General features: G+C 26.9%; 3 protein-coding genes across 3 annotated transcripts; 1 reads left to right on the top strand and 2 right to left on the bottom strand.

Annotated features, from left to right (window-relative positions):
* Window positions 1-276: 276 nt before the first annotated feature.
* LOC112594000 (tubulin alpha-2 chain-like) lies at window positions 277-2,037 on the bottom strand. Its single transcript, XM_025338588.1, has 6 exons — window positions 2,028-2,037; window positions 1,655-1,970; window positions 1,280-1,581; window positions 1,037-1,207; window positions 629-982; window positions 277-561 (listed from the first exon to the last, which is right to left on the bottom strand). Exons 1-6 carry the CDS (start codon window positions 2,034-2,036, stop codon window positions 277-279), a joined length of 1,437 nt encoding a protein of 478 aa, XP_025194373.1. The 5' UTR covers window position 2,037.
* Window positions 2,038-2,527: 490 nt separating this feature from the next.
* On the bottom strand, window positions 2,528-7,066 carry LOC112594025 (cytochrome c oxidase assembly protein COX15 homolog). The gene is made up of 8 exons (XM_025338615.1): window positions 6,807-7,066; window positions 6,647-6,727; window positions 6,195-6,442; window positions 5,952-6,138; window positions 3,361-3,607; window positions 2,965-3,119; window positions 2,781-2,894; window positions 2,528-2,704 (listed from the first exon to the last, which is right to left on the bottom strand). Exons 1-8 carry the CDS (start codon window positions 6,873-6,875, stop codon window positions 2,570-2,572), a joined length of 1,236 nt encoding a protein of 411 aa, XP_025194400.1. The 5' UTR covers window positions 6,876-7,066; the 3' UTR covers window positions 2,528-2,569.
* Window positions 7,067-7,209: 143 nt separating this feature from the next.
* Window positions 7,210-15,389, top strand: LOC112594018 (RAB6A-GEF complex partner protein 2). The gene is made up of 7 exons (XM_025338608.1): window positions 7,210-7,496; window positions 7,757-7,989; window positions 8,903-9,052; window positions 9,123-9,235; window positions 9,367-9,519; window positions 14,275-14,464; window positions 15,035-15,389. The coding sequence occupies exons 1-7, from the start codon at window positions 7,375-7,377 to the stop codon at window positions 15,247-15,249; spliced, it is 1,176 nt and encodes a 391-aa protein (XP_025194393.1). The 5' UTR covers window positions 7,210-7,374; the 3' UTR covers window positions 15,250-15,389.
* Window positions 15,390-26,255: the final 10,866 nt, after the last annotated feature.

Below are 26,255 nucleotides of genomic sequence, written 5' to 3'. Positions count from 1 at the left end.
AGAACACATTTTTGTTGAATTATAGCATATTCTTTTACTAGACAAAGTATAGTTCACTTTAGTATTAGAATTAATTGACTTATTAAAATCTGTACTAGTATGTTGGCTGATTTATGATATTATTAAACTATTAACTACAATTAAAAATATTTATACGCATATCAAAAATATACTTGATGATGAATGATAAATAAAATTCATCTAAATTATAATAAATACAAATAATAATTAATACATTTAATGTATTATTTACAACATATTATACAAACATTGAATTTACAAAGCAACTTTATTCAAATATTGAGAATTTTCAATTTCTTCATATTCTGCTATTAATTTTAAAATATTTCCATTGGTTATATCAAAAGTTGCTTCATCCATGCCCTCTACCGTATAATGATGTAAAAATACTCTTTTGGTCAACAATTTACTATAATTCTTCATTGTGTTCATCCAATACTGCTTAATAACTGTATTGTTACACAATGTTGTTGTTGCTGTAGAGGCCGCCAATATTCCACTATCTGGCACAGTAATAGGAAGTAGATTGCATAGCCCAAACTAAAATAAAAAAGAACAATTTATTCAAAAAAAAAACTCAATTAATATTGAAATTTTTCATATTCACCTTGAACAGTGGAGAGTTCAGATTCGGTGTCACAGGAATAGAATGATCTCTTTGAAGAAAAGCAATGGTTGTATTGATGTTAGTTGGTCTTAAATTCCCCCGGAACATCATACAGATTGACAAATATTTGCCTAGTGTAGGATCAATTTTGATCATTTGATAATCACTGTCAAAGCTCATTACAGCTGATTGTGTACAAGATGATGAAATACTTCCGACACAGTTTGTGATGGGAGCATATGAAATTAATGGAAAATGCAATCGGGGCTGAGGTATTAGATCGCTTAACAACTTAGAAATATTACTTGTCATTGAACCCTCAAAACGGAGTGATGAAGTAATTCCTGATGTAACCTAATATTGTAATATTTAGTAATCAAGTCTCACGTACATCATTATAATACATACTAGTGCTACAATACTATTTATGTTTGTATAAGTAGGTGTAAGTACATCTAATTTAGAACCACATATATCATAGATTGACTTGTTATCAAAGAGTAAAGAACAATTGACTAAATCTAAGACATGATGAGTTGCTAAGGCAGTGTTATATGGTTCCACAATAATATTTGAAAACTGTAAAAATTTAATTAAGTGAGTAATAATGTTTACAAAACTATTTTGTTGTAAATGATAATGAAAACAAACCTCTGATGAAGAGCAAATGTTTAAGTCAATAATTGTTTTGTTGGGATATGTGTTTTTAATAGTTTCAATGATCCTTGAACCCATTCCAGAGCCAGTACCACCACTTATTGATCTAATTACAGCAATACCCTGTAATGAGTTACAATCTTCTGCTAAACGCGCCAGTTGATCCATAACTTTTGATGCAAGTATCTTGCCAACTCCATAAAAACCAACAGCATAGTTACTCGCTGCACTTTCTTTCCCAGATATCATATTCTCATCAGAAAACAACTTTTGGAAACGTTCACGTTTCAAAACATCTGAAAATTAACAATTTATTAGCAAGCAACTTTATTAAAACTGCACCAGAATTCTCTATGATTAATTACCAACCTATAACTGAAGGTTCAGTGTCTACAATCAAAGCCCTAGGTACATAGGAATTTTCTTGGGATAAAGAAAACATTGATGTAGAATTTGTAGTTAGTTCTCTAACTGTTCCATCTAGATTGATTCCATGTTCAAGACAAAACAATTCCCAGCATGCTAATCCTACTTGAACACCAGTTTGTCCAATATGAATCCATATGAACTCACCTTGTGATGGTGGTGGTGATGGAGGTGGTGGTGGAGGTGGTAAAGGCAGTTTTGGTTTAACTACTTTTGATTTCACACGTGTTTTTTTAGACTTCTTTTTTATATCTTTTTTCTAAAGGTTATTTTTTAATAAACACTATTAATATTTTTAAAAGTTATATTTTCTTACCTTTCCCATTTTATTTCCTTTTGTTCTCTAAAGTTGGAAAATTATTTTTATGCATTGAAAATGTTTATTATTATTTAAGTTATTGATATTTCCAACGTTACATGATATAAATAAATATTTGTTTGACTACTATTTATTTTTAATATTTAACTGACTTAATTTTATCTATCACCTACCAAATTAATTATATCAAATTATATAAACTATTTTATTTTACAATTTAACCATGTGTACAAATTTACACATTTTTTAATTCTTAATAATTGATTGATTTCTCTTCTCTGTATTCATATCACTGTTACACAATCAATTTTTAATATTTAAAAAAAAAGCAATGGTGTACTACTATTCATACTATTTTTGAAGATTAAATAACATAGAAAAAAAAAAATAATAATAATAATATTTCTATAAACAAACACAACAATGTTTTTAAATAAATAACATAAGTATAAATAATTTTATAAAAACAAAGATTTATTCAATTATAAATACTTACTCTTAATTTTAATCTAATATTACACAAAAAATAATATAATAATCTATACTTTAGGTAATGTTTTAAGTTCATGTACAAGCCATAGTGCAAGTGAAAGTAATGTAAGTGAACCTGACTGATGAGCAGCAGCTAAGGAAACCGGAACATAAGTAAGAAGTGTAGAAATTCCTAACCCCATCTAAAATAAGAAAATTTTAATTAACAGTTATAATAATATTTTTTCATAATTTTATAAATTTTAAATTAATTATTACTTGACACCATGAAAATACTGCTAAAGCAGTAGCAGCTGTCTTAGCTCTTGGCGGCAGCTTACTTTTACGAGACATAACATATAAAGCTGACAGAATTGAAACAGTACTTATTCCCTACAATATGACATCAAAATAACAAGTTAATTTTTTTTTTATATATATATATAAATATGTTATAATTTACCAATATTCTGTGGTCAAATTGCACTGTGGTAGGATTCTCTGTAAAGTTACTAAGTACGGGTTCTATTTGTAATATATCATCTGGTATCCATTTGTCACCCATTTTTGGAAAAGAATTGTAAACTAATCCAGCATCTAATCCAGCAACAAATGCACCTAAACGTTAAATGGATAGGATAATTAATATATAAATTTATTATTTTAGTTTAGAGATTTATTACAATCAGTGTATTGGGTAAATTTTTATATAAAATTGTATTAATAAAATACACTATTTATAAGCTTAAAATATATACATTTTACAATTATTTGATTATAAAGTAGTATAAATAATCTCTATTTAATATGCACACTCCAATTTAATAATAAATAAGTTTAAATTACTTATTTTACATACCAGACATAGCAGTTAAAAAAACTAATCCTTTAGCTGCCATTGCCAGTCCCACAAACTTTTTAGTAACAAATCCAGTTACTGTAACTGGTAGAAGGATACGTAATGAGTTTGTTAGAAGAAATGAATACAACACAAATGCTAAACCCAAATGGGAAGCCAATCTATACTGCGATACTCGTGGAACATCTGTAGGCTTGTCAAATCTATTTTCTAGACCAGATTTAACCATATACCATCCCATCAAACCCTAAAATAAAAGTAGAAATAAACAACAACTATATTTAGTTAATCAATAAAAAAAAATTAAAACCAGCTTATAAATATAGTAAATATAATTAAATGATTTTATAAATGACTTATTTTATTACAGGTTTATAACTTTAAATCAGCAATTATAAAATCACTTTTAATGGTTATATTTAAACACTAAGTACCTATGTTCTTGCAGAATAATATTATGTATTCTAATAACAACAATTTATACATGTTTATTGTTTAATCTTCTTATAGATTTGATTTATTTTTTATTGTTGTAATAGTTATATTAAAGTAATAATACTTAGATTATTATTTTTTATACATCAAAACAGTTTTAAATTAGTTGAACTACTATTTTTATCATACTTGTTATTAATGAATATGATGGACTACCAAATTTTAAGAACTATGTATAATGAAAAAATACAATATTTCATAATAGTTGTGAATCCTCGGGCTTATTGCAAATCTTAATGCATTAAATATGTAAACACGAGTTCAATAGCAAGCCATGACCAAATCATTGACTTAAGGTCTGGGAGAAGCAGAATAGGTACGTCACATATAAGGAAGCCCCTAGCACAGCATAGACAGAAATATTAGAGCTATTGAAGTACTTACATGCCACACGTCATCATCACAAGCACTTTTATACTTAAATTAAATTAATAAACAATTGTTTTAAAAGTATAATTGACTCAACAATCATTTCGAACTTATGAATGAAACAACAGAAACTAGGCACGCTACACTTGGGTTTATAAACAATGTATACATATAACTATATAAGTATATTTATATATTAATTTCGAGGGCTCATGCAATGCAAGTCCAACTGCAGCTGCTAATCTTTTCTCTAAAAATTGTTCTTTGGTTTTATACCATACACAAATCTCCACCTTCCTCATCACTAAAATTCTCCATTATTAACTACTCTCTTTTTAGTAATATTCAGTTCTTAATTGATGATGTAAGCAATTCTCAATCTTCACAATGACAAATCTGTAGGCCCCAATGAAAATACATGAAAATGTATTTATTTTTCAAAATATCACTTATTGCAGGGATTTTACTTGCAGCACTATTGATTTTATTACATATTTTTAAAAAAGGGTCTCTGATTCTTTATCATCTTTCAAAAGTATTTAAACAAATCATACTTAACTCTATCTGACATCTGCCCAACTTTCAATCACATCTTCAATGTAGAACAACATGAGTTTTATTCAGATTGTTCTACTTCTATACCCAATCTTGTAAAAATCATTACATAAGTTCTTCATTCATGCAAAATGACCAAGTTGATACAATTTATACTGACTTTTCTAAAGCATTTTATCAATTAAATTAATCCTTACAAATAAAAATTTTCAATTTTTTGGCATATGTGTTAAATAACCAACAGTTCTACATCATAAATAGATATATTTATGTGTTGGACCTTGATTTATCATTACAATGTTTATCCAGACATTAGGTGTTCCTCAAGATGCTTGGCTATCTTTTCCTATTTGTTTTATACATAAATTGTATTCCTTTAATGCTCCATCATGCCGAAATTCCTAATGTTTGTCGATAATATGAATCTTTATTTGCATAGCAACTTAATCTCCCACTGTTACCTTCTTCAAGAGAATCTGACAGATTGATTGCCTGGGGCATGTCATTTAAGATTTTCTTAAAAATTTCAAAATGCTCTATAATTACTTTCACTTGTTTACACTCTTCTGTGTCTTTTGATTATAAAAATAATAATACATCCATCACATACAACAATAATAATCAATAATCTTGATTTTATTTTAAAAATCCTTTTACCTATAAGGAATGTAGAAATATTATATGAGGTTTTCAAACTGCTAAGTCTTATATTTTACATATCTTGTAACTTCAAACATTATACATCGCTTAAAAACTTTATAACACACATTTGAATGATCTATCTTAAAATACGATTATTTTATAAGATTTTTCTACCACATATTATGTCTGCAAAATAGATGAAAAAATTCAAAGACTATTTCTTATTCTAAATTGTATATATATTTTTATAATAATCCTGTTATATATTAAATATTTAAAAAATTACAACATAGTTATTGGGTTTGTTCTTGAATTTTTGAACACAGTGTGAGCAACTATTTGAATAAGTTTCCAGTATACAACTAAGATTTTTAATGAAAAACTTCAATATTTTTGTTATTTTTTGCAATTTTAAATATAAGACTAAACTCAATAGTTTTAATATTATTATGATAAATACATTTAAATCTCAACTCTAATTGAAATTTAATAAAGTTAAATATTTATAGAATAATGTAATAATGTCATACTTGTCCTGCTAACAATACGGAACAAATCATAGAATGTATTTTAGTAGTGCGACTGAATTTCCGAGTTAACCAGAAGCCAGCCATAGGAATAAAAAATGCTGCACCTATGCATCGTCCCCAAGTCCTATGTGCATACTCCATCCACCATATCCATTTAAACTCTTCTATAGTCATAGAAGAATTTTTCCTAAAATAAATTTCACAGTTAATTTCTTTTCAAATAGTTTAGATGATTTCACTGACATTTTGAATTCAGGATATTGTTGATATTTATTAAATTCTTCCAACCACTGAGTCTGAGTAGTAGGCAGTTTTTCACCCAAAAGTTTCCAACTAACCATAGATAGTCCAGACTCTGTTAGCCTGGTGATTCCACCCAAAGCAACAGCTACAAAAACCATTCCACTGCAACCAAGAAACCAATAACCAACATATTTTGGATCGGTTTCTACTTTATGAACGTTACTAAATGATTTCTTCCACAAACTCAACTGTAATAGAATTAATCATGATAAAAGATTTAGTATATTCTCTAGTATAACAATATCACATTAATATAGTTCACAATTAAAATATTTTTGTAATACAACTCATACAATTATTAATAAAAAATAAAAATTTATCTTTATCCATCTCAAAGTTTATTAAGCTTTATAAAATAAATGAAATAGTTACCATAATAGTGTTTTACTTACATTTAAATTTGACGATATGGATGTTTTGTGAATGGATGGTTGGTGAGTAATAGATAGTTGTTTGGATTTCAATAGCAACGTCTACAGCATAGGTAATAAATGAAAATATTTCTTAAACTAAACACTATAAATTATAACAAATTTAACGTGGTAATATTACTTTGCCAATTGTAAAATTGGGACTCAACTTTGTGCCTATACCACATAAACATTTACTAAAACTTAACATACTTGAAATTGTATAATATAAAATTTAAAAATATTCTAATAAATTGCACTTTAATTAAATTAATAAAAACCGAGATTCAAATACTACTTTGTAATCGAATTTTAAAATATAGAATCAAAAAGTCAATAGAATTCAAATTTAAATTAAAGAACAGGATATTTGTCAGTTCTCTAGCATCCCCGGTTACACCATTCGAGGTAATTCTGATTTCTGATAACTCGTATCAACAAAAATGAAAGATTGATAAAATATAAAATGATAAATATGTGATAGTAAATTAGTGACAAGAAAATGTGTATAATTTAATATTTAAATTTTTTTGAATATTGTTCAATAAATTATTATAATCATGATTTTTTTTAAGTATTTTTAAAATATATTTTTTAATATTTACAAATGATCTTTTATACATTCATATGTCATAAAAACAGTAATCATCTAAAGTCTTGATACAACTTTAATTTATTTAAGCTTATTCAATCCAGTAAAAAGCAGTGAAATGATTGAGGTATCAGCTAAACTTATTGGTGGCCCTATATTTATGCCAGGAAGTAAAATTGGATGTTGTATAACATTTACCCATCCACCGTTACCATCAGATTCTCGAAGCCAAAGTAATAGGTAAGAATTTATGACTGTTATGGTTTTGCTTAATCTATAACTAGGTCAATGTAAGATACCTACCTAAATATTAATATTTAATAAATTATTGTTTTATGATTAAAACTAATTTTGACACATTTATAGGTAAATACTAATATTTATTAAGTATTTACTTTAAAAAAATAATATGATAAATTTGTTTGTTTTCCTCTTCAGTCATAATATTATATATAACACATTTTTTTTTAATGTTTTTATTAATAATATTACATTTTCAGTGATGTTTTGGAAAACTTAGCATGGGCCAGTGTGCAAATCAATTGTTTGTGTTTAACCAATGACAACATTAATTTTCCATCGGTAATGTGTGTTACTAAAGATGAGAAATATTTAGGAAATTCCGAAACTTCATTTGCTCCCTGTTTAACAGATAATGGTCATGTTGTTTTATCTACAAAACCAAAAATTTTATTTTGTGATGTTGGATTGTCTCCTGGTGAAAATAAATCATGTAAGTAATAAAATAATATATAAATTTAATTATTGAATCAATAGTTTGATATTATATTTCTTAACTTTCAATTGAAATAATTAAAGAACTATGACCTATTTTCTAAATTACTAATATTAGTTTATTTAACTAATATTTTTTTATCTAACTATTATAAATATATTATAAAAATACTAATTAATTATAATCTTATTCGAGTGAGTAAAAAGTTTATAGTCCTACCACTCAGGTTTGTTATCTCCTCACCATCCATAATAATAAAGACATCATATAAATATAAAATAATGAGTTTATTTAACACTTTAATATTAACTAAAAATGTTAAGCTTTTTTTAAATAATTGATAATAATAAAAATAATAGTTATAAAATTATTTTATACATATCATTTCACCATGTACAAATATAAAATATTTCTATCTGTTATTCCATGTTTTTTGTTACCTAATTCGGCTAAACCCCTTATTCTCTCGTCATTTTGTGAATAAGCTCCTGAATTTAAAAAAAAAAAGTAAACATTTCTTAAATAATATTATATCGTATGAATGGTGGGGAGATAAAATATCAGTACTCTTATAAATACCATTGTTAAATTTAATATATTAATAATATAATATTATATAATATAGTGTTAATATCTGTTTTATTTTATTTTTGACAATTACTACAAAAATATTTATTCATTGTCTATTATTTGTATAGGCATACATCAAAATTTTTAGAAAAATATTTTTCTTCAGATTAAGAAATGATATAAAGATAGTTTTTTAATTTAAAAATTAAGTGGATCACCTTATATTGGTGAAAAAATTTAAGGCAATATAAAATTAAAAACATTTTTTTAAAGTTAACCCTATTTTGTATAATTACTTTTAAACAATTATTCTGTTTAATACGTAATTATTTTTTTTTAGATTTATATAGTGACACATTGCCTAATGATGCACCACCATCATATAAAGGACATTTAGTTAAATATGCTTACAAAATTACCGTTGGTATGCAACGTTTAAATAGTCCAATTAAATTATTGAGAGTACCAATACGTGTTGTAGTCATACATGGTAATTTTTATAAAATAAACAAATATTTATTCATGACTTATTCATTAATTTATCTATGTTGGTGTTATAGGACTTACGGAAGGAGTGACATGTGAGAATAGTATTGATTTATCTCCAAGTAATCCATTTTTAGAATCTCAATATAAACACGAAGAATGTGACATGGCTCTACAAGTTCTCCAAGTATGTATTTAAGACTAAATATAAAAATAACAATTCAATCTTAAAATTGATAATAATTAAATTCAAATACAAAACTGAAATAAGTGAATTGCTTTTTTTAATATTTGTATTGTTTATTTAAATTTTTATAGAATATAACTGCTAAACGAAGTCCTAATTTTTACAATATAACTAACTCTCGAGGGAAAGTTGCTCGATTTTGTTTATTCAAACAAGCTTACAGACTTGGTGAAGATATAGTTGGAACTTTTGATTTTGAACAAACTGATGTATCTTGTATTGAGGTAGGTATTTATTATTATTTTATTGAAAAATATAATATTTTTATTTATTCTTTAGGTGTGTGCTAAATATTTTTACTTAACTAAATCTATGTACTATAAATGTTTTAGTTAACTATTTTTATTAGGGTTATAAAATCAATAATATTTTGAAATGATTATGATTAACTTTAAAGAAAATAAAGCTTGATAATAGTTTTTTTTTTTAATTTTCCATCATTAAATCTAAAAGTTTATAAAACCAATCAATAATTTAATGCCTTGTATATATATATATATATAAATTATCTTAGGAAAGTAGGAGAATTTCATTAAATTTTGATTGAAGACAAACTTAATGTTAGCTCAAGCATTTACATTTATAATTTTTCTCAGAAAGTAAGTATCTATAAAACTAATTGTTAATCATATACAATTTTTTCTTTGCAAGAACATATTATTATTTGCTTAAATGGTGCAACCCATTCTTAGATATTATAAACAATTATTCAAAAAACATTAACTTAAATTAATTAAAAATAAAAAATAAAAAATAGGCATTAAATAATATGGAATATAGTTATATATGTTAAGTGAGTTTTTGACACGATAGTTCAGGAAAATGTTACTATTTTAAAGTCTAAAAAATGTGATGCCTTACAATTATAAAATTATAAAATTATTTTCTGTATTACATAAGGTATATCAATTAAAAAAAAAAAAAATTTTCTAATGAATTAAATTAAAATGTTCTTCTTGCAAATCTAAGCTTATAAGTTATAAGTATTAATAAGAAATTAAATAAATCAATATTGTATACATAATATAATAGTCCTCGTGTAGTATGTTACCTGCTGTTGGTATAATGCTACTGGTTAATTTTAACTAGAAAATATGACATACTTGTCATATTCTTATATTATATTGTATTTTGTTTTTGAAAGTGCTTGGGACTTGAGTCATTAATATTAATAACATAAATGGTTATACCATACCTACTATAATATTGGCCTGGTGTGGCGTGGTGGTTGATCTCAGTCAAGCATCGGCTGGTATTGCTAGATCTCGAATAGGTGACCAACTGATTTCTTAGTGACATATCTATGGCAGGCACATATTCCATAATCCCCTACAAAAACTCTCAAACCTTCCATATCCTCCTCTCACAACTAATGACCTTAGTTGCCGAAATTTAAGATAAAAAAAAAATACTCTAATACCTATTATAGTAACTAGTAAAAATCTACCAAGACAACAATACCTAACTTACTTTTTCTGAGATGTCATAAAACCTACATATTATATGTATTATGTCAAACAATTATATAATTTTAACATACTTGATAATAATGATTTTTAGCAATACATACAGTAAATTTTAGTTTAATAAATTGTTATTAATATTTAATTAGTAAATAGAATACAATACAAATTTTGATAGGTAGCATACTACAACATGAGTACCAATATAACTAATTGGTTGAAATATAAGTAGATCAGTATATTTTTACATTGCTTTCTTGATGTTAGATTAAAGTGGTTTTTAAACGGTATACTGAAAGTTTAGAATTTGTTTAATTTTTTAGTTTAACTAAACATTATACATTGGTAAGACTTGTTGTATACTAAACATTTAGTGAAAGATAACATGTGGCATCTTTTTAAAAAGGTTGAAATCCACTATGCTTGACTTATCAATTAGTTCTAAAGTCTTGCAAATACTTACTTAATATTTATTTATTTATTTATGTTTGTTATATTTATAAGGTTAATAATAGTGTAGTTAAATATTATAAATATTTGAAAGCTTCAATAAACAAGATAAAAAAATTATTATGAGAATGTATCTTCATGCCCAGAGAAAAAAATACTTACCACTAGATAAAGTAAGTAGATTATTTATCTACACCCATTTACATATAATTATTTAAAAGTATAGTTACAGATTCAATTTAATATATATTTATAAGCACTCAAATGTGCCAAACATTTAGTAATAATTGCAAAAAAATTTTTAAATGCTTTTATTTATAATTTATTTCAAATTTATAGTTATAATACAATAGAGTTTTTACCAGGAATTAAGTATTTCTTTTTTGCGTATTGTACGTTTTGTACCCTTTTTATATATTTTTTTTAAATTAATTTTAAATTTTTCTTTAAATTAGCTACAAGAAAAAATTAAATATAAACCTAAAATAATTTTTGATTAAATTAGTGTATACCGTGTATTTTCCTTGTCTGCAATACTATTTATAGTATAAATTATGTACTTACCCTTAATATTATTTTATCTATTCACACGATATATAAACGACAAAAAATCGGTGATATCAGTGATTTTAATTGAGAAATCAATATTGTTTCGTAGTCTTTGTTAAGTTAAAGTTGGTTGAAAGTCATACTAGGTAACCTTAATGATAAGTTAAATATCAGCACGCATCATTAATTTTTTTATATTGCATACATGTATCTATATTTTTTAAATTTTAACAAAATACATAAATTAATATTTTTACTAATGAAAATATTTTTCTAATACATACCGTAATTAAAATGTTTAATGTATATTTAAGTAATTGTGCAGCATATTCTAAAGGCATATTTAGTACACAAATATATACATATTTTAAGAATTTTTAAGATATGAAGTCCCTAGCCTTAATTATAACTAGTACCAAATGTCTGTATTTTATATTTCTATTTATAATATTTTTAATTTTAAACTGAATATATAAATATTACGTTATCATAAATAGAGATTCCACACTAATGACATTCACTAATTAGGTTGACTTTAAAGCAAACTATATACATATAATAGGATTTGTTGAACTTTTGGTTTCAATGCGATCAAACGCGTATTATGTGGTTTATCTGGTTCGTGATTAAATATCTATAATAATGTAAAATGATTATAATAGTTAAATAAAAGCCATTAATTTTGGGTACATTGCTTTACATTTTGGTTATAATTATGTACATTATTGATTTTCAATTTTCAACAACCTCCATATATTCACTAAAACCATAAAATAATTTTATTATTTAATTTGGTTCTTGACAGTTTTGTAAATGGCTCGTTTATGAATGCAGCCGTATTATTATTCCCCTTACAACAATTTTTCATCTCCTAAACCCTATTTAAACACATTTTTGACAAGTAATGCCGTGGTCATTATTTTTGTAACAAATACAACAAAATATTTACAAAATCATGAAAATATTTAAATTTAGTAGAGCGTATTATGCTAAGAATCAAACATCAACATTATTTCATGATTAATATTAAGTAATTCAATTATAAATTTCAATATTTTTTCTATATTAAAACTTAATTTAAGTTTAATAAAAATATGAAATTATAATATACCTATAAATAAATGCATTTTACATAATTTAAAATTACTAAATTAACTATATTATGATTAATACATGATAGTCTTTTATTAGGCCGTATCCTTGCGATTATCTGAGCATAAGACCTATTTTACCTATTAATAAAATGTTTTAAAAAATTTTAAAATACAAGCAAATCCGAAGAATCAAATATTTTAGCATTTGTACTTAAGTTTACTTGAATGATTTTTAATAAGAGTATAATATTCTGAAATATAAAATTTTTTATCAATAGCTTATTATTTATAAACTATTAATATTTAAACAGTAGATGACTAAAAATATACTTTACTGGAAAATAATATAATTATTAACTTAGTTCTAACAACCAACGACGAATGTCTAATAGTCTGAAAACAATATATTTAGTAAGAAAACTAATATATTATAATTTAAATTGTGTCAGTTTGATAGTTTTTACAGCCTTCAAAAAAATTATTGGAAATTAATTAAAATTACGTATCATATTATAATAAATATCTACCTACTTAATTTCGTATATATATATATATATATATATATATAAATTAAACTAAGTATGGATTATTTCCTTCTTTTCAAAAAAGCACTCACTAAAATACTAACTATAAAAAAAGAAGACCCACATAATTATAAAACCAATAAATTTCTTATTAACTTGTTCATGATTTTTTAATTTTTTTAGTTATTAGCAATAATGTAGTTATTAATTTTATTAAGTATTATCTTTGTAATTTATTAAATTAATTTACAAGATATGACACTAATAGCTTTTTTAAAAAAAAAAACATTGTTTATTTTACTACTTAATCATATTGTAAGTATAAAAAAATCTAGTTTGCAATATTAATCATCAAAATGTTGACGTAATTATCATAATTTTTAAGAGTAATTAAGAGTTGTTTTGTGGATATAAAAAATATATGTATGTTTAATGTTAATCTTGACTCTCATCATTAAATTTCCTGTATTTGTCTAGATGTCGTTTAAAATATATGTTATAAGTATGGAAATGTATCATAAACCTTTTATGTTATAATACGTAGGTAGATATAAAAAAATAAAATTTTTTTATCAAATATGTATAACGTGTGTGCATATACTCCGTGTGTGCATATACTCGTATATACAGGTATATTTTAATCGCCTCACTTTGCTCAAGATCGAATCATTCTAAGAATGATATTACTCACCCCTGCTCATATCTATTATTTTTCCTAATATTAGATAAATTTAATATAAATGCCTACATTACCCGCTTTAATATAACGAGCGTTCATATTTTTAATTCATGCAACATACATTAGTTACGTGGCGATCTCTAAATAAAAAAATATTATCACAATTAAAATCTTTTAAACAACCATAATAATATTATATGATTTAATTTTGTTCATACAGTTCACTGTGAGCTTGCAATGCGAAGAAGCCGTCAATAAAGACTTTATAGCAGCCAGTCCGAGGCCTAGAAAGGACAACGTATCTATCGTTTCATACAACACACAACATCAGTTTTGTGCCAATACTTTGAAATCGTTTTTACAGCTGGCTATACCACTGAACGTAACCCCGGCCTTTAGTACACTCCTGGGTAATTAAATATTTAATGATTACGTAATATCCGTATTTTTCGAGGCGCATATTGTTAACTCGAGTTATTAAGTAGGAAAAGCTAAGAGGCAAGAGCCAACCCCACCTAAACCTCGGAAAAAACAGTTTCGAGATAAATTATAGTTCCAAAAGCTAACAAATAATGATTTAAGTTCGTTTATATCTACACAGCCAATCCTCTCTGTATAATATGTTTTAGAAAATATTCCAATGGGAAAATATTTTTATACCCTCCCTTGTAAAGCTAATTACAACTTTACAGTTAAAAGATATATAGATAGTCGTGTAATAGTGGACGTTCATTCTCGCATACACCTATAATTATATCCAATATTATTATCATAGATATATACATACATTTAATTATTGGTAAGGGTAAGTTTTTATTTTTAATATTGGTTATGTTTATATATGCGGTAAGCAAACACTATCCAAAATATAATCACGCAGCTTTTGATTAAGTCTTTAGAATATGGGTATAGAAATTGATTAATTACGCGCGTTGTTTATTAAATAATTATTATGTCATGATATAAAATATATTGTTTAGTATGCGTGAAATGGAGGCTTCACTTTGAATTCGTAACCAGTACGAAAACTTCCGGCGAACGATTGGACGAAACCAAGGAGGGCACTTGCTGGACAGGCCCGGAACACGTAGACATCGAGACAATGGTGTGGGATTTGCCCATACAGATATATCCGTCCGTGCCATCCATAGCGAATGACCCACATGCCCAAACGAGGATAACAATCGTGATATGATTTTTTTTTCTCCATCGTACCTATATACCTATATAGACACTAGGTACACCGTACACAATGTTTTGCAAGTTTTATAAAAATAATAATGTGTATTATTATACATTTTTTTTTTTTTTACATGAATTATCAATCAAAACATTTTTTACACCTATTATTATTTTTTTGTTTATTATTGGTATCTTGATAAATTACTTTTATTCTGTTATTAAAAATCGAAAGGGACATTTTCTAGTGTTTTTTTTTTCCTACACCGCTACCGTAAACCATCAGAAAAGCCCTTTTACAAATGTCAACTCTTACGCGAATACAATAATGTCGTCCTATCCTCCGCGTGACGTGTTATTAAAAGGATAGCCGAAAAGACATTAATCACTGTAGCACACACCGTATACACACGCATACATATTATATTATTATTATATAGTCGTTGTCCGTCCGCCGCTGATGACCAGTGACGGCTGTGGCGGCGGTCCACTGCGATTGTGTACATAAACTTTTGGTTAGCCTTCATACTCAGCGAAATAATAATATTATTACAACAGTATAATAATAATAATAATAATAATAATAATACATAACAATACGCAGCAGAACTGCAGCGGTTATGATACAATTTGACAAACAAGGAACCGAATCGCGTGTAATTCCGTGCGGTACAAAGGCATTCCTGAGCGATACTGAATATTAAAATAACTTCCGGTCGGTCAAACATCATAAATGGCAAAGGCGTGCACTGTAGTAGATACGCCGCACACGTAAAATAATAATAATAATTCGAATAATATAATATAGGAATCAGTCGTACGGGGTAAATTTTGAATTCCTTACCAGAGAAAATTCGCTTTATGGTTTTTGTATAATATAATATTATCATGTTCTCGGGTATCTACACGTGAACCTATGTACCTCGCGTTGTTTTTAGATTTTCATTTTTATTTGTCTCTGTGACTCTGTCTAGTATCAATATTATATATTGTCGTGTTGCCTAGAATCATAAACGGAAGGCACTTACGGGGCTTAGCCTTTTCGAGTGTTTTTCAATACCCCCAAAATAATATTTTTTAAGTTGGTTTTCTTATTTACCATATTATGTATAATTTTTTTTTATTCTAAACCGAAATATATTTTTACAAATTACTATCAATTACTGATTGTTGAATAATAATTTTTTTACGTTCAACTTTAATCCTAATGATTATATCTACTTAAAAGACTAGGTTTAAATTACTATACTACTATAAGTAATAGCAGCAAACTATCGGAGCAAATTTGAGGGATTAGTCTACCTACTTATAAAACATAACATTTTCACTACAAAATATTTCAAAGTAATATTTTTTTACGCTATAACTATACTTAAGAGAATGTCAGCATTACTATATTTGTTTTATATCACTGATCCACGTGCAACATAGTGAATTTGCGTTCAGCAGTATCAATTTCATACAATTGGCTTTAGTATTTGATTGATTTATCTATGATGAAACTTAAAGTTAGGAATATTTTATGTGTTTGAAAGTTGCCTTTTCTATAAAATTTTAAAGTGAGATATGAGTATAAACTTTTATAATTTATAAGCTCATGACCCTCATAAAAATTGGAATGTCTTAAAAAAGTCAACGTGCAAACACGAATAATATTTTTAACTCTATGTTGCATAATAGGTTTACCTATAATTAATATAGTAGAAGGATGGCATAATAAAATTTTAAATTATTTTTCTTTAATATTACATCAATTTCGTCCAAGTATTTGGAATTTATACTGCGTCGAAGAAAGTAGAAAATATAAATAAAATAAAATTTGAACAATATATATATACATAGGTATAGCTAGCAAATGTCAATACCTGTGAAAAAATGCTCGGAAAAAGCACAGAATTTGTAAAATATTTGCTTTAATTTTAAATGTAGAAGGATTTGTAAATCATTAAAAGGATTGATGAATAGCTCACAATTTCCAATCACAAATGTAATATTTTATATTTATACAATTCTTACGATAAATTATTTGAATTTAAATACTTATAAAAACGATTTTTTTAGAAAAAAAATATAGCATTTCTAATCATACTTATATCAAAAATAAATGCGTAAACAATCTTCAGTCTGTGTTGAAATGAAAAGAAAAATTTAGAATTTAAATATATATATTTATATGCGACGGCTCCAATGCATAACGTATATAGTATATACTGAAATAGTATTAATATAAATTAAAAATTATAAAATTGTGTTTTATAAATTTCTTGATAAATACGTAGTGTTTTTCTGTAGAAAATATTTTTTGAAATACTAAATTTATTGAGAATATGGAGGCTTAGAAATGGAAAATCTTGACTTAGGGTAGATTCACAATATATTTTTAGGGTTGAAAATGTTCTTTCCACTGATGTTTTTATCCTTAGAATAATTTCAGTTAATTTAGTTAGTTTATATATTTCTTTCAGCCCTAAGTCTAGTTAATTTAATCTTATGAATTTGATTATTTCGAAAATTGATTTCTCTTTAAAATCTGCTGAACTGTACAGAACATGTAACTCATTTTTTTTACTATAAAATATCAAAGAAACTTCCGTACTGCTTCTCTAAACGCTTAAAATTTCGTTATCAAAAATTAATACTTTATTATGTTTTTCATAGAACTCGGAATTAGATAATGAAAAATACTCCAATTTTCCCATAGATTCAAATCTACTTTTGATTTGATTCAAAATGTTATCTAATATTTCACTAAATAAACATCTATAATTATTTAAGTTAACATTAATTCGGTTTGTCCCTATTCAGTTTCTTGCAGAAGGCTCATTGTAGTTTCAGACATCTGCATAAGGTCATTATTTTTTTTTTTAAATAGTTTTCGCGTAATTCTTGCAGTTTAATTATATTTTCATCAATTTTTTTCATATAAATTGCTATATCTATAGTTTTAGTTTGAAGTATATCAAAAAGAAAATCGGTAAATAAAAATATTGTTGTAAATATAATTAGTAAAAACTGTGCTGAAAACTTCTTTAAAAAAAAAAAAAAAAAAACGAAAAAAACCATGAGCCTTCAAAATTGACTTGCTATTCCAATTGTCAGAGGTTTTATGTAGGTATGTACTCAAAAAATAATAATAAATAATTTTCTTTTATGGTATTCACGAGTCTTGAAGTACAATTTCACCTAATTGGTAGATACTTCTAAAAGCAACTTTATTTTAACGAATTCTGAAGAACATACCTCCGTTTTTAAAATTTAGAAAAATAAGTTGCTAGACCAGACAATATTTGGAAAATAATCCTGCACTCTTTGATATTTGAAGCTAACTGTTAAAATGTTAAACTTAGCATACTGCTATAACAATAAGCAAAAGATGCGCAATGATTTAATTCTTGAACTTTAACATTTAAACCGTTATTCTGCCCAAAAATAACAGCAGCACAATCACGTTTGAGGTACAATTTTTTTGCTAATATAAAAATGTTTACATGTTCTACGACAGCCATAATATTATATAAAATAATTTTTTACTTTTTATTATAGTACTAAACACTGAACAATATTAAAAAATAGCACAACTAAACAAAACGAATACAAATTGTCATACGCTTATACACGTACATTTTTTAAACCATTGACGAAACGCAACAGAACGAGCACAGGTCTGTCAGTAAATATTACGATCAAGATTAACACACAGAAAGTATATCAGAAACAGATGAAATTTTTGTCAATACCTACGTAATGTAATATTGATGATAGAATAATTTTTGTTATTTTTTTCAATCACGTTTTTATTGTCAAGCATGCTCGGAAAATCCGCCACTGCGCACAATATAAGTAAATGCAGAAAACCACGCGCTATTTGGCGATAAATCAATGTTGGTTTTTAGTAGACCATGAAACTTAATTCGTTTTCTCGATCTGTTTTGCATGAAAAAACACTATTTACCGTCGCCACGAATCACGTTCTTTTATTCCGTGATTAACGGCTACCGAATTCAGTTTTAGATAGGCGAGTACAGGGTGATTTACATTAGCTCATTAAAACAGTCAATTTATTTGTATATTATATATATTTCTGTGGAGTTTGAATGGTATTTTTGAAAAAATAAATCTTCTATTCCAATGACTTATAATGTTTTATTACTTTTTTTTCGTTGACAACTTATATGGTAATATTTGTGCAGATTGGTTGTATATTGATAAGATAAACCGAAATTGAAATTTAACATTTCTTTTTTTTTTTTTTTGTAATGTTATGAGTATTTAAATTTTAGATAAGTACCTATGATTAAAGAACAGTATTGAGTAGTGACAGAAACGGATACCTCGCGAAAAGACAGCAACTTTCTTCTCGCTTATTTAAACTTTAAAAGTCGGTAAGCAATTTTATAACTAATATGGTTCAATATTTGTCCACTGGATGTAAATCCAAACTAATACATCTATATCTACGTATGTACGTATATTAATAATATGGTATGTTACGCGACATGCGTACGATACAGACGGAGATAATAAAATGTCGGTGATGCCGCGGCCGTTTGCGGCACTTTATTATAACAAAGTATATTAAACATCAGTAGCTTATTTACGAGGGGTATCTAGGGATATGAGGGATGGGTTTCATTTTACAATCAAATATTTAACATCTCAGGTAACGGGTTTGGTATGCACAATAGTTTTAACGATATATACGTTGTGTTCATAATAATATTACAAGCTATCTGCAAGTTCTCTGTTCTCACATCAGCTTTGGAAGTGAGGGAGTGGAGCGCCCCTTGGATTAACGAGCTCTGGATAAATACATAGGTATTTCCAACATTCCTCAACACAAAGTCGTTAATATGCCACTACACATCATTATGTATTTTATTGATACTATCAGGAACGTTGCTCCAGCTATCTTGCTCCCTAACACGCAGCCGCAACATTTAATCGTTCCGACGGTGTGATTTATGTACATTGACTTTTAATTTTTGAATATACGAGTACGTATTGGCGTATACACGGATGAGCAGGGGGAGGGTTTGATGTATCGTTTCAATATCTTTTGAAAACTGCTGTGACGATAGTGTGTGGTGTGAGTAGAGTATATATTATATAATAATAATAATATAAGTATGATGTACGCAGGAAGTAGAACATTCAACAACATTAACAATATCACACGCTGGACTACACGTGCTCTAAGTTCCAAGTCCTAAATGTGTCCTAAGGTTCATAATAATATTATATCTACGAATAGCAAATTACGCGATCATTTGCAAACAATACTTTGGTATATGCATTTAGGGTGATACATATTATATTAAGTGGAAAACGTCGGCAATGATCATTATCTAGTTAAAAAATTAAATTCAAATTTAAATAACATCCATTAAAATAATTTAATTTTTTCCAGTTAAATTTAAAATTAATAGTTATACGTTTAGTTAAATTATATTTATATGTGTGTATTCCCATAATAACTATAGATACGGTTACAACTTTTCATCAATTTTTTTTTTTTTTTTTTGTTTAATTTTACTGTACCTATTCAATTATTTTAAATGACTTAAAATAATAAATAAATCAATATTCTTGATTTAATCATTTTGTTTGCACAAGCGTGTTATTCATAGGTGTATTTTTTTTTTATAATATGAATATATATATATTATATATTATGAACAAAAAAACATTTCTTAAAAAATTCTTGTGAACACCGTTTGTTATATTACTATTTTGCAGATATTTCTTATTATTTTCAGACCGTCAAAAATTCATAACCGGGACGAAACAAAACACCTTGGAGTTATCTATAAATAAAAAAATTTTCCGCTACAATCTCCAATTATTATCATAGCTTATTAACTTATCATATGGTGATATCGATATATGTATTTATAATATAAGTATTATAGAAGTCTGAAGTTTTTATATTATAATATGTATACATTGTATATTAAGATCCCTGTCTTTACGTATATTTTCCTGCCACCCTCACTTAAAAAGTATTGCGATTCTTCGTACGAATAATAATTAGCATGAAATATGCACATTTATTTTCACAATTTGCACGTTTTTAGATTTTGCAGAAAAACAAAAAATTACAGCGGGAGCTGGAAAAACGTTTCTTCCCCCCCCCCACCTTGCCAATTAAAAAAATTGTATTTGTTTTGAAATGAATTTGTAAATAATTTCCAAACCTATTATAAAAGATTATGTTGTGGGAGGCAACTTCACAATCCTACCGTTTTCAAAATGGTAACAACAATATTTACAAATTAATTGAAAAAATTAATTCATACTTTTCAATTAAATTGGTTATGGTGAGCACGTATATTGAATGATTCATTAAACATGCTCACGGTGTATCAACATTTTCTGAAAAATATTCACAAAATAATTTACAGTGGAAAAGGCAGGTTCTCGTTTGAAAAATAGAAATTATAAAAATCTAGTTTTAAATATTACTGCAATAGTAAACAAAAATAATGGGGAATTAGTTGGCGAATCAGTGTGTATAATAAAAATTAATATACGATATGACCAGACCGTGTACATATTATAATAATGTGTACGATAACTATTATGATGATATTATTATACAAAACTAATGTGCATAACTACTAAACACGCGTTTGCATGTACGTTTCACCGCTTGGCCCGCGCTCGGCCGGTCAAAAGCTAATGAAATTCCCGCCTGGCGTAACGTTTATTATTATTTTTAATAAAAAAATCCTCACCCACCCGCCCGTCACGGGGTCATACGCCGGCGGCTTTTGAACAGTGTTCATTTTTTTCCACATTTTTTTTTTTTTTTGTCGTCACATTATTATTATTATTATTCTTTTTAATGACGAGCGTTTATTCCCGTTGACTTCGCGCGCGCCCGATAAAGGGGTGAACGGTAGCAGTGCGCGGGGACGGCTTCGAGTGGCGGCGACGACGACGACTACGACTACGACGATTAGATCCGCGTGTTCAACAGATTAAAGACTTTCGAGCGCACCCCACCAAACCCTCCCCATCAGGGGATAGTGCGCGATATTGCGCGCGTAACGAGCTGTAGGAATTTTTATGCGCTGTCCGCGGAGAGGGCGCGGCGGCGCATGTCATCGTCCTCGCGTACATAATACATATTATAGTATAAAAGGCCAATCCGCCCCCGCTTGTATACACTGCCGTGCTGGTCGCAGGTTTCGAGAGCACCGTATTGTTTGTCGTCGTCGTCGTTTGTTATTTAATAATATAATAACGCACAACAATAATATAATGGTAGTAATGATTTTTTTTTTTTTTTTACTGGCCGTTGCTAATCTCTGCGCCTCTTCTTGTCCCCCTGCTACTTTGAGGGTATAGATATTATTTTATATGCTCGCGACATCCGCACACCCATAACCCATGTTTTCGAATTTTTGCGTGCACCCAGAACGAAAATGTATATTATTTTATGGGTTCCTCTCTTTAATAATATCCCGAAAACATTGGCCATTTGAGGGCGGTTAGTGTTAATTCCCTTGAAACGTCAAAGTATAAGCAATGGCATTCGAAAAAATCTACTCGACGAAAGGTAATGCAGCTCGTGTGTCACGGAAAAATTTGCTATCGTGAAAGATTGAAACAAATAAAAACATTGTCGGAAGTTTGCAATACATTTCGCGACGGTGCTAAAGGGAGGGAAAAACTCGCGTATATACACCCACTCCTCAAACCACGTTTGCTTTCTCATCGTCAGCACCGATGTGCGTTAATTGTATACGGTGCAAGCAATGTATATAGGTGCACCATGTCAGTGTAAGCTTTCGCTAACAATATTACAGTGTATGACACTAATACGCGTAATGTTATACAACACGACGACACGCCACCAATGCATTTATACATGCATGCATGTACAATATACACTAATGCATCAATGGGGTAGGCTAGTAGCGAAGGGATCGCGTATTATAAGGGCTCGGAAGGCCGGGTGGCCGTGAAGTGGCCACTTGGGTGCAGCGCGTTTTAGGGGTGGTTTTGACGTACGCCCTCCGCCGCTGACGTATAGACAACGGGGGATGATCGTTATTAAATGTCACAAATTACCCGACGACAGAGTGGTGTAGGTATAACATCGGTTTTTTTTTTTTTTTTTTTATCTTTTCTCCCTTTTCTTTTGAACTCAGCAGTATCATAAAAATTCCAATCCCGGTGCACTGATAGACCTCGGGCACCGTGAGCGTACGTATAATGTAATAATATGCGTTTGACCGACCGTTTTAGACGGGATTTACGTGTATTTAAAATGCAAGTGCAAACTTCAAAGGACATATTATTAGTGTATAATAATATACATGTTCATGCACAATCTTTGAATCTTCAAAACAACAGATTAAATATAGTAAATACCTCGACTATTTTGATGATCTCGGTCCTGCGGCAACAGAATTCAAGCCTGTAGATGAAACATATTAAATTAAAACAGTACGCGAGTAGGTACTAAATTTTAACAGTTGTTCATTAGTGTTCACAATTATTTTTATTTAATCTCTTGGTATTTTAAACGTTTCACATTGAATTTCTTTACGGATGGGTATCAGATAACTGAACTTTGTAATAACTTAAACTTTTCAGTTATTCACATCATCACTTTAAATATCTTTAGTCTTAAATTAAGTTTGTAAAGTGTTATAATATTTATGAAATAAAATAAATGTCTGTCCTTATAGGTACATTATATTAAATAGTTATATATAGTATAGTTAAAATTTAAAATACGACATTTAGGAGTAATTACAACATTTAAAATTTTTAAATAAAACCAACTTATTATATTTATGGTGGATAAACATATCAAAATATTAAATTATACTTAGTGTAAAAATAAAATAAATATAAATGTATAAACTATAAATATAATTATTTAACTACATAAAATTCGAAATAATCACATTATTATTTATTTTTAATCATATAAAAACGATTTGCTTAGGTATTTATTATTAATTGTAATTAATAGTTTCTAAACGTCAGACAATTTAATTTATAAATAATGATATGATAATTAGAAATTCTAAATAAACTAATTAATCAGTTAAGTTAAAAATCTTGTCTGGTTATTGTTAAAATTATTATTTTAGCATCATTATATTATTATCTTAGCTGCCATATACCATATTATAGTTTATATGTATAAAGTACAAACGGACTAAACTAATATACCACTTGTTTCTCAGAAGTTCCTATATAATTGAGAAGTAATTACGATGTTGATTATACTTCGGTCTTGGAATGTATTAAATTGGTGCATAATAGAGATTGTTATAATAGAAATTATACGCGATGGTAGTAAGTATATCGTAAACGATGGTAGTATTTAATTTCGAATAATTTTCATAGACTGAAATATTAATATTTAGGAATTCTAAATTTTTAGTAATATTTCTAAACAATAAATTGAGAAAAAAAAACAAATATGGAAAATAAATAAAAATAAAAAAAATAATGTATAAATTATTATATTATGTTATAAAATATTTATGTGTAACCAATTTTGAACATTATATTATTTGTTTTTTTTTCATTGAAATGTAAAAATAAATAACCCTTTGAAGCTTAATGTGTTTACCAAGTGTTTATAAATGTATCTTCTCGAGATGGTATAAATTTTCGATTTATGCACAATACATTACTAACAAATATTGCTGATACTGTTTATAAAAAAAAAATCTTTTAAATTTAATACCTATAACATTAGTCAGAAATTATTCTTAGAACAATTAAAAAATATTTATAAGATATTACGAGAATAATTTTTTTTATAAGCGTTTAAAGTTTAAAATGTTCAAATATTTACAAAATTGTAAGGATCCCGAAATGTTGCAAATTATCTTGAGGATATAAATAAAACAAATTTTTCATATTTTATACGAGTAGGTAGCTAGTTCTTGAATATTCGGTGACTTATTTAATAAAATAACGATTTGAGGTGCCCACATAAATTTAAAAGAAGATTTCTCAATAGTGATCCATTTATTTCTCTTTGTACTTAAATCAAAATTAGTCTTCTACATTAAAATCGTAATATTCAAATTCCTATCAAGATATTTTTAGGACTATGATCCAATTAAAATTTGAAGATATGCTAATAAGCTCCAAATTTGTACCTTTTAAGTCTTCCAATCTACCACTTTCCGTATTATATCTTATCCACCACGATATGTAGGTATATAATTTAACATTTTAAAATAACTTTAATTTTAAAAGTATAATTAGAAAATCACTTAACTACGAAAAATAAAACATCATTTCTAATTGTAGTTTCATTCAAACCCTTTAATTAATTAATTTATATTAATATTGCTAACGTTGTGTTCTATTATCGAATACCCTGCATTTGTCATTAAATATTCTTTTTATTAAAAAAAAAAATATTCAAAATTTAATTCAAAATTCTTCATAAGTTTTTTCTTATGGTTAGTTCAAAATATAAAAAATCCATAGTCACTATTATATAAAGAGTAAAAAAAATATGATTTTTTTAAAAGAAATTGAATAATTAAACAAAAAAATAACGATTTTATTTATTTTTTACCTGATAATTCAAAAAATATTTATTGATTTTAAAATAATTTTTATCTATTTATTATACCACGAGGATATTCATACTATTCATCAACGATATTTTGAACAAGTATTGACATTTGGTTTATAAATTATATCTAATATTTTTGATAAATGTATTCAACTAACTAAACTAAGTAAATACTGAATATAATATTATAAATAAACATAAACTACTCATATTAATATATGATGATCCCCCGTTATTTTGCTCAGAATTGTTTTTTATTTTTTATTGAGTTCATATCAACATATCAGTGCTCTGTATAGTAATCTCAATCATGAGGTACCTACATTCAAAATATAATATTATACAATAGCATAGCGATATCCCCCTGTTTTGTTGAATTCATTCAATTCAATTGTAACTATTTTCAAATGATTCAAATATGGCATCAAAAAAATATTGTATTGTTTTATTGTTTAACT

This window comes from Melanaphis sacchari, unplaced genomic scaffold, assembly GCF_002803265.2.
Source record: "Melanaphis sacchari strain LSU unplaced genomic scaffold, SCAv2.0 Contig21_pilon_pilon, whole genome shotgun sequence".
NCBI classification, from domain to species: domain Eukaryota; kingdom Metazoa; phylum Arthropoda; class Insecta; order Hemiptera; family Aphididae; genus Melanaphis; species Melanaphis sacchari.
Note: the sequence above shows the minus strand (reverse complement) of the source record. Positions and strands in the feature narration are given on the sequence as shown.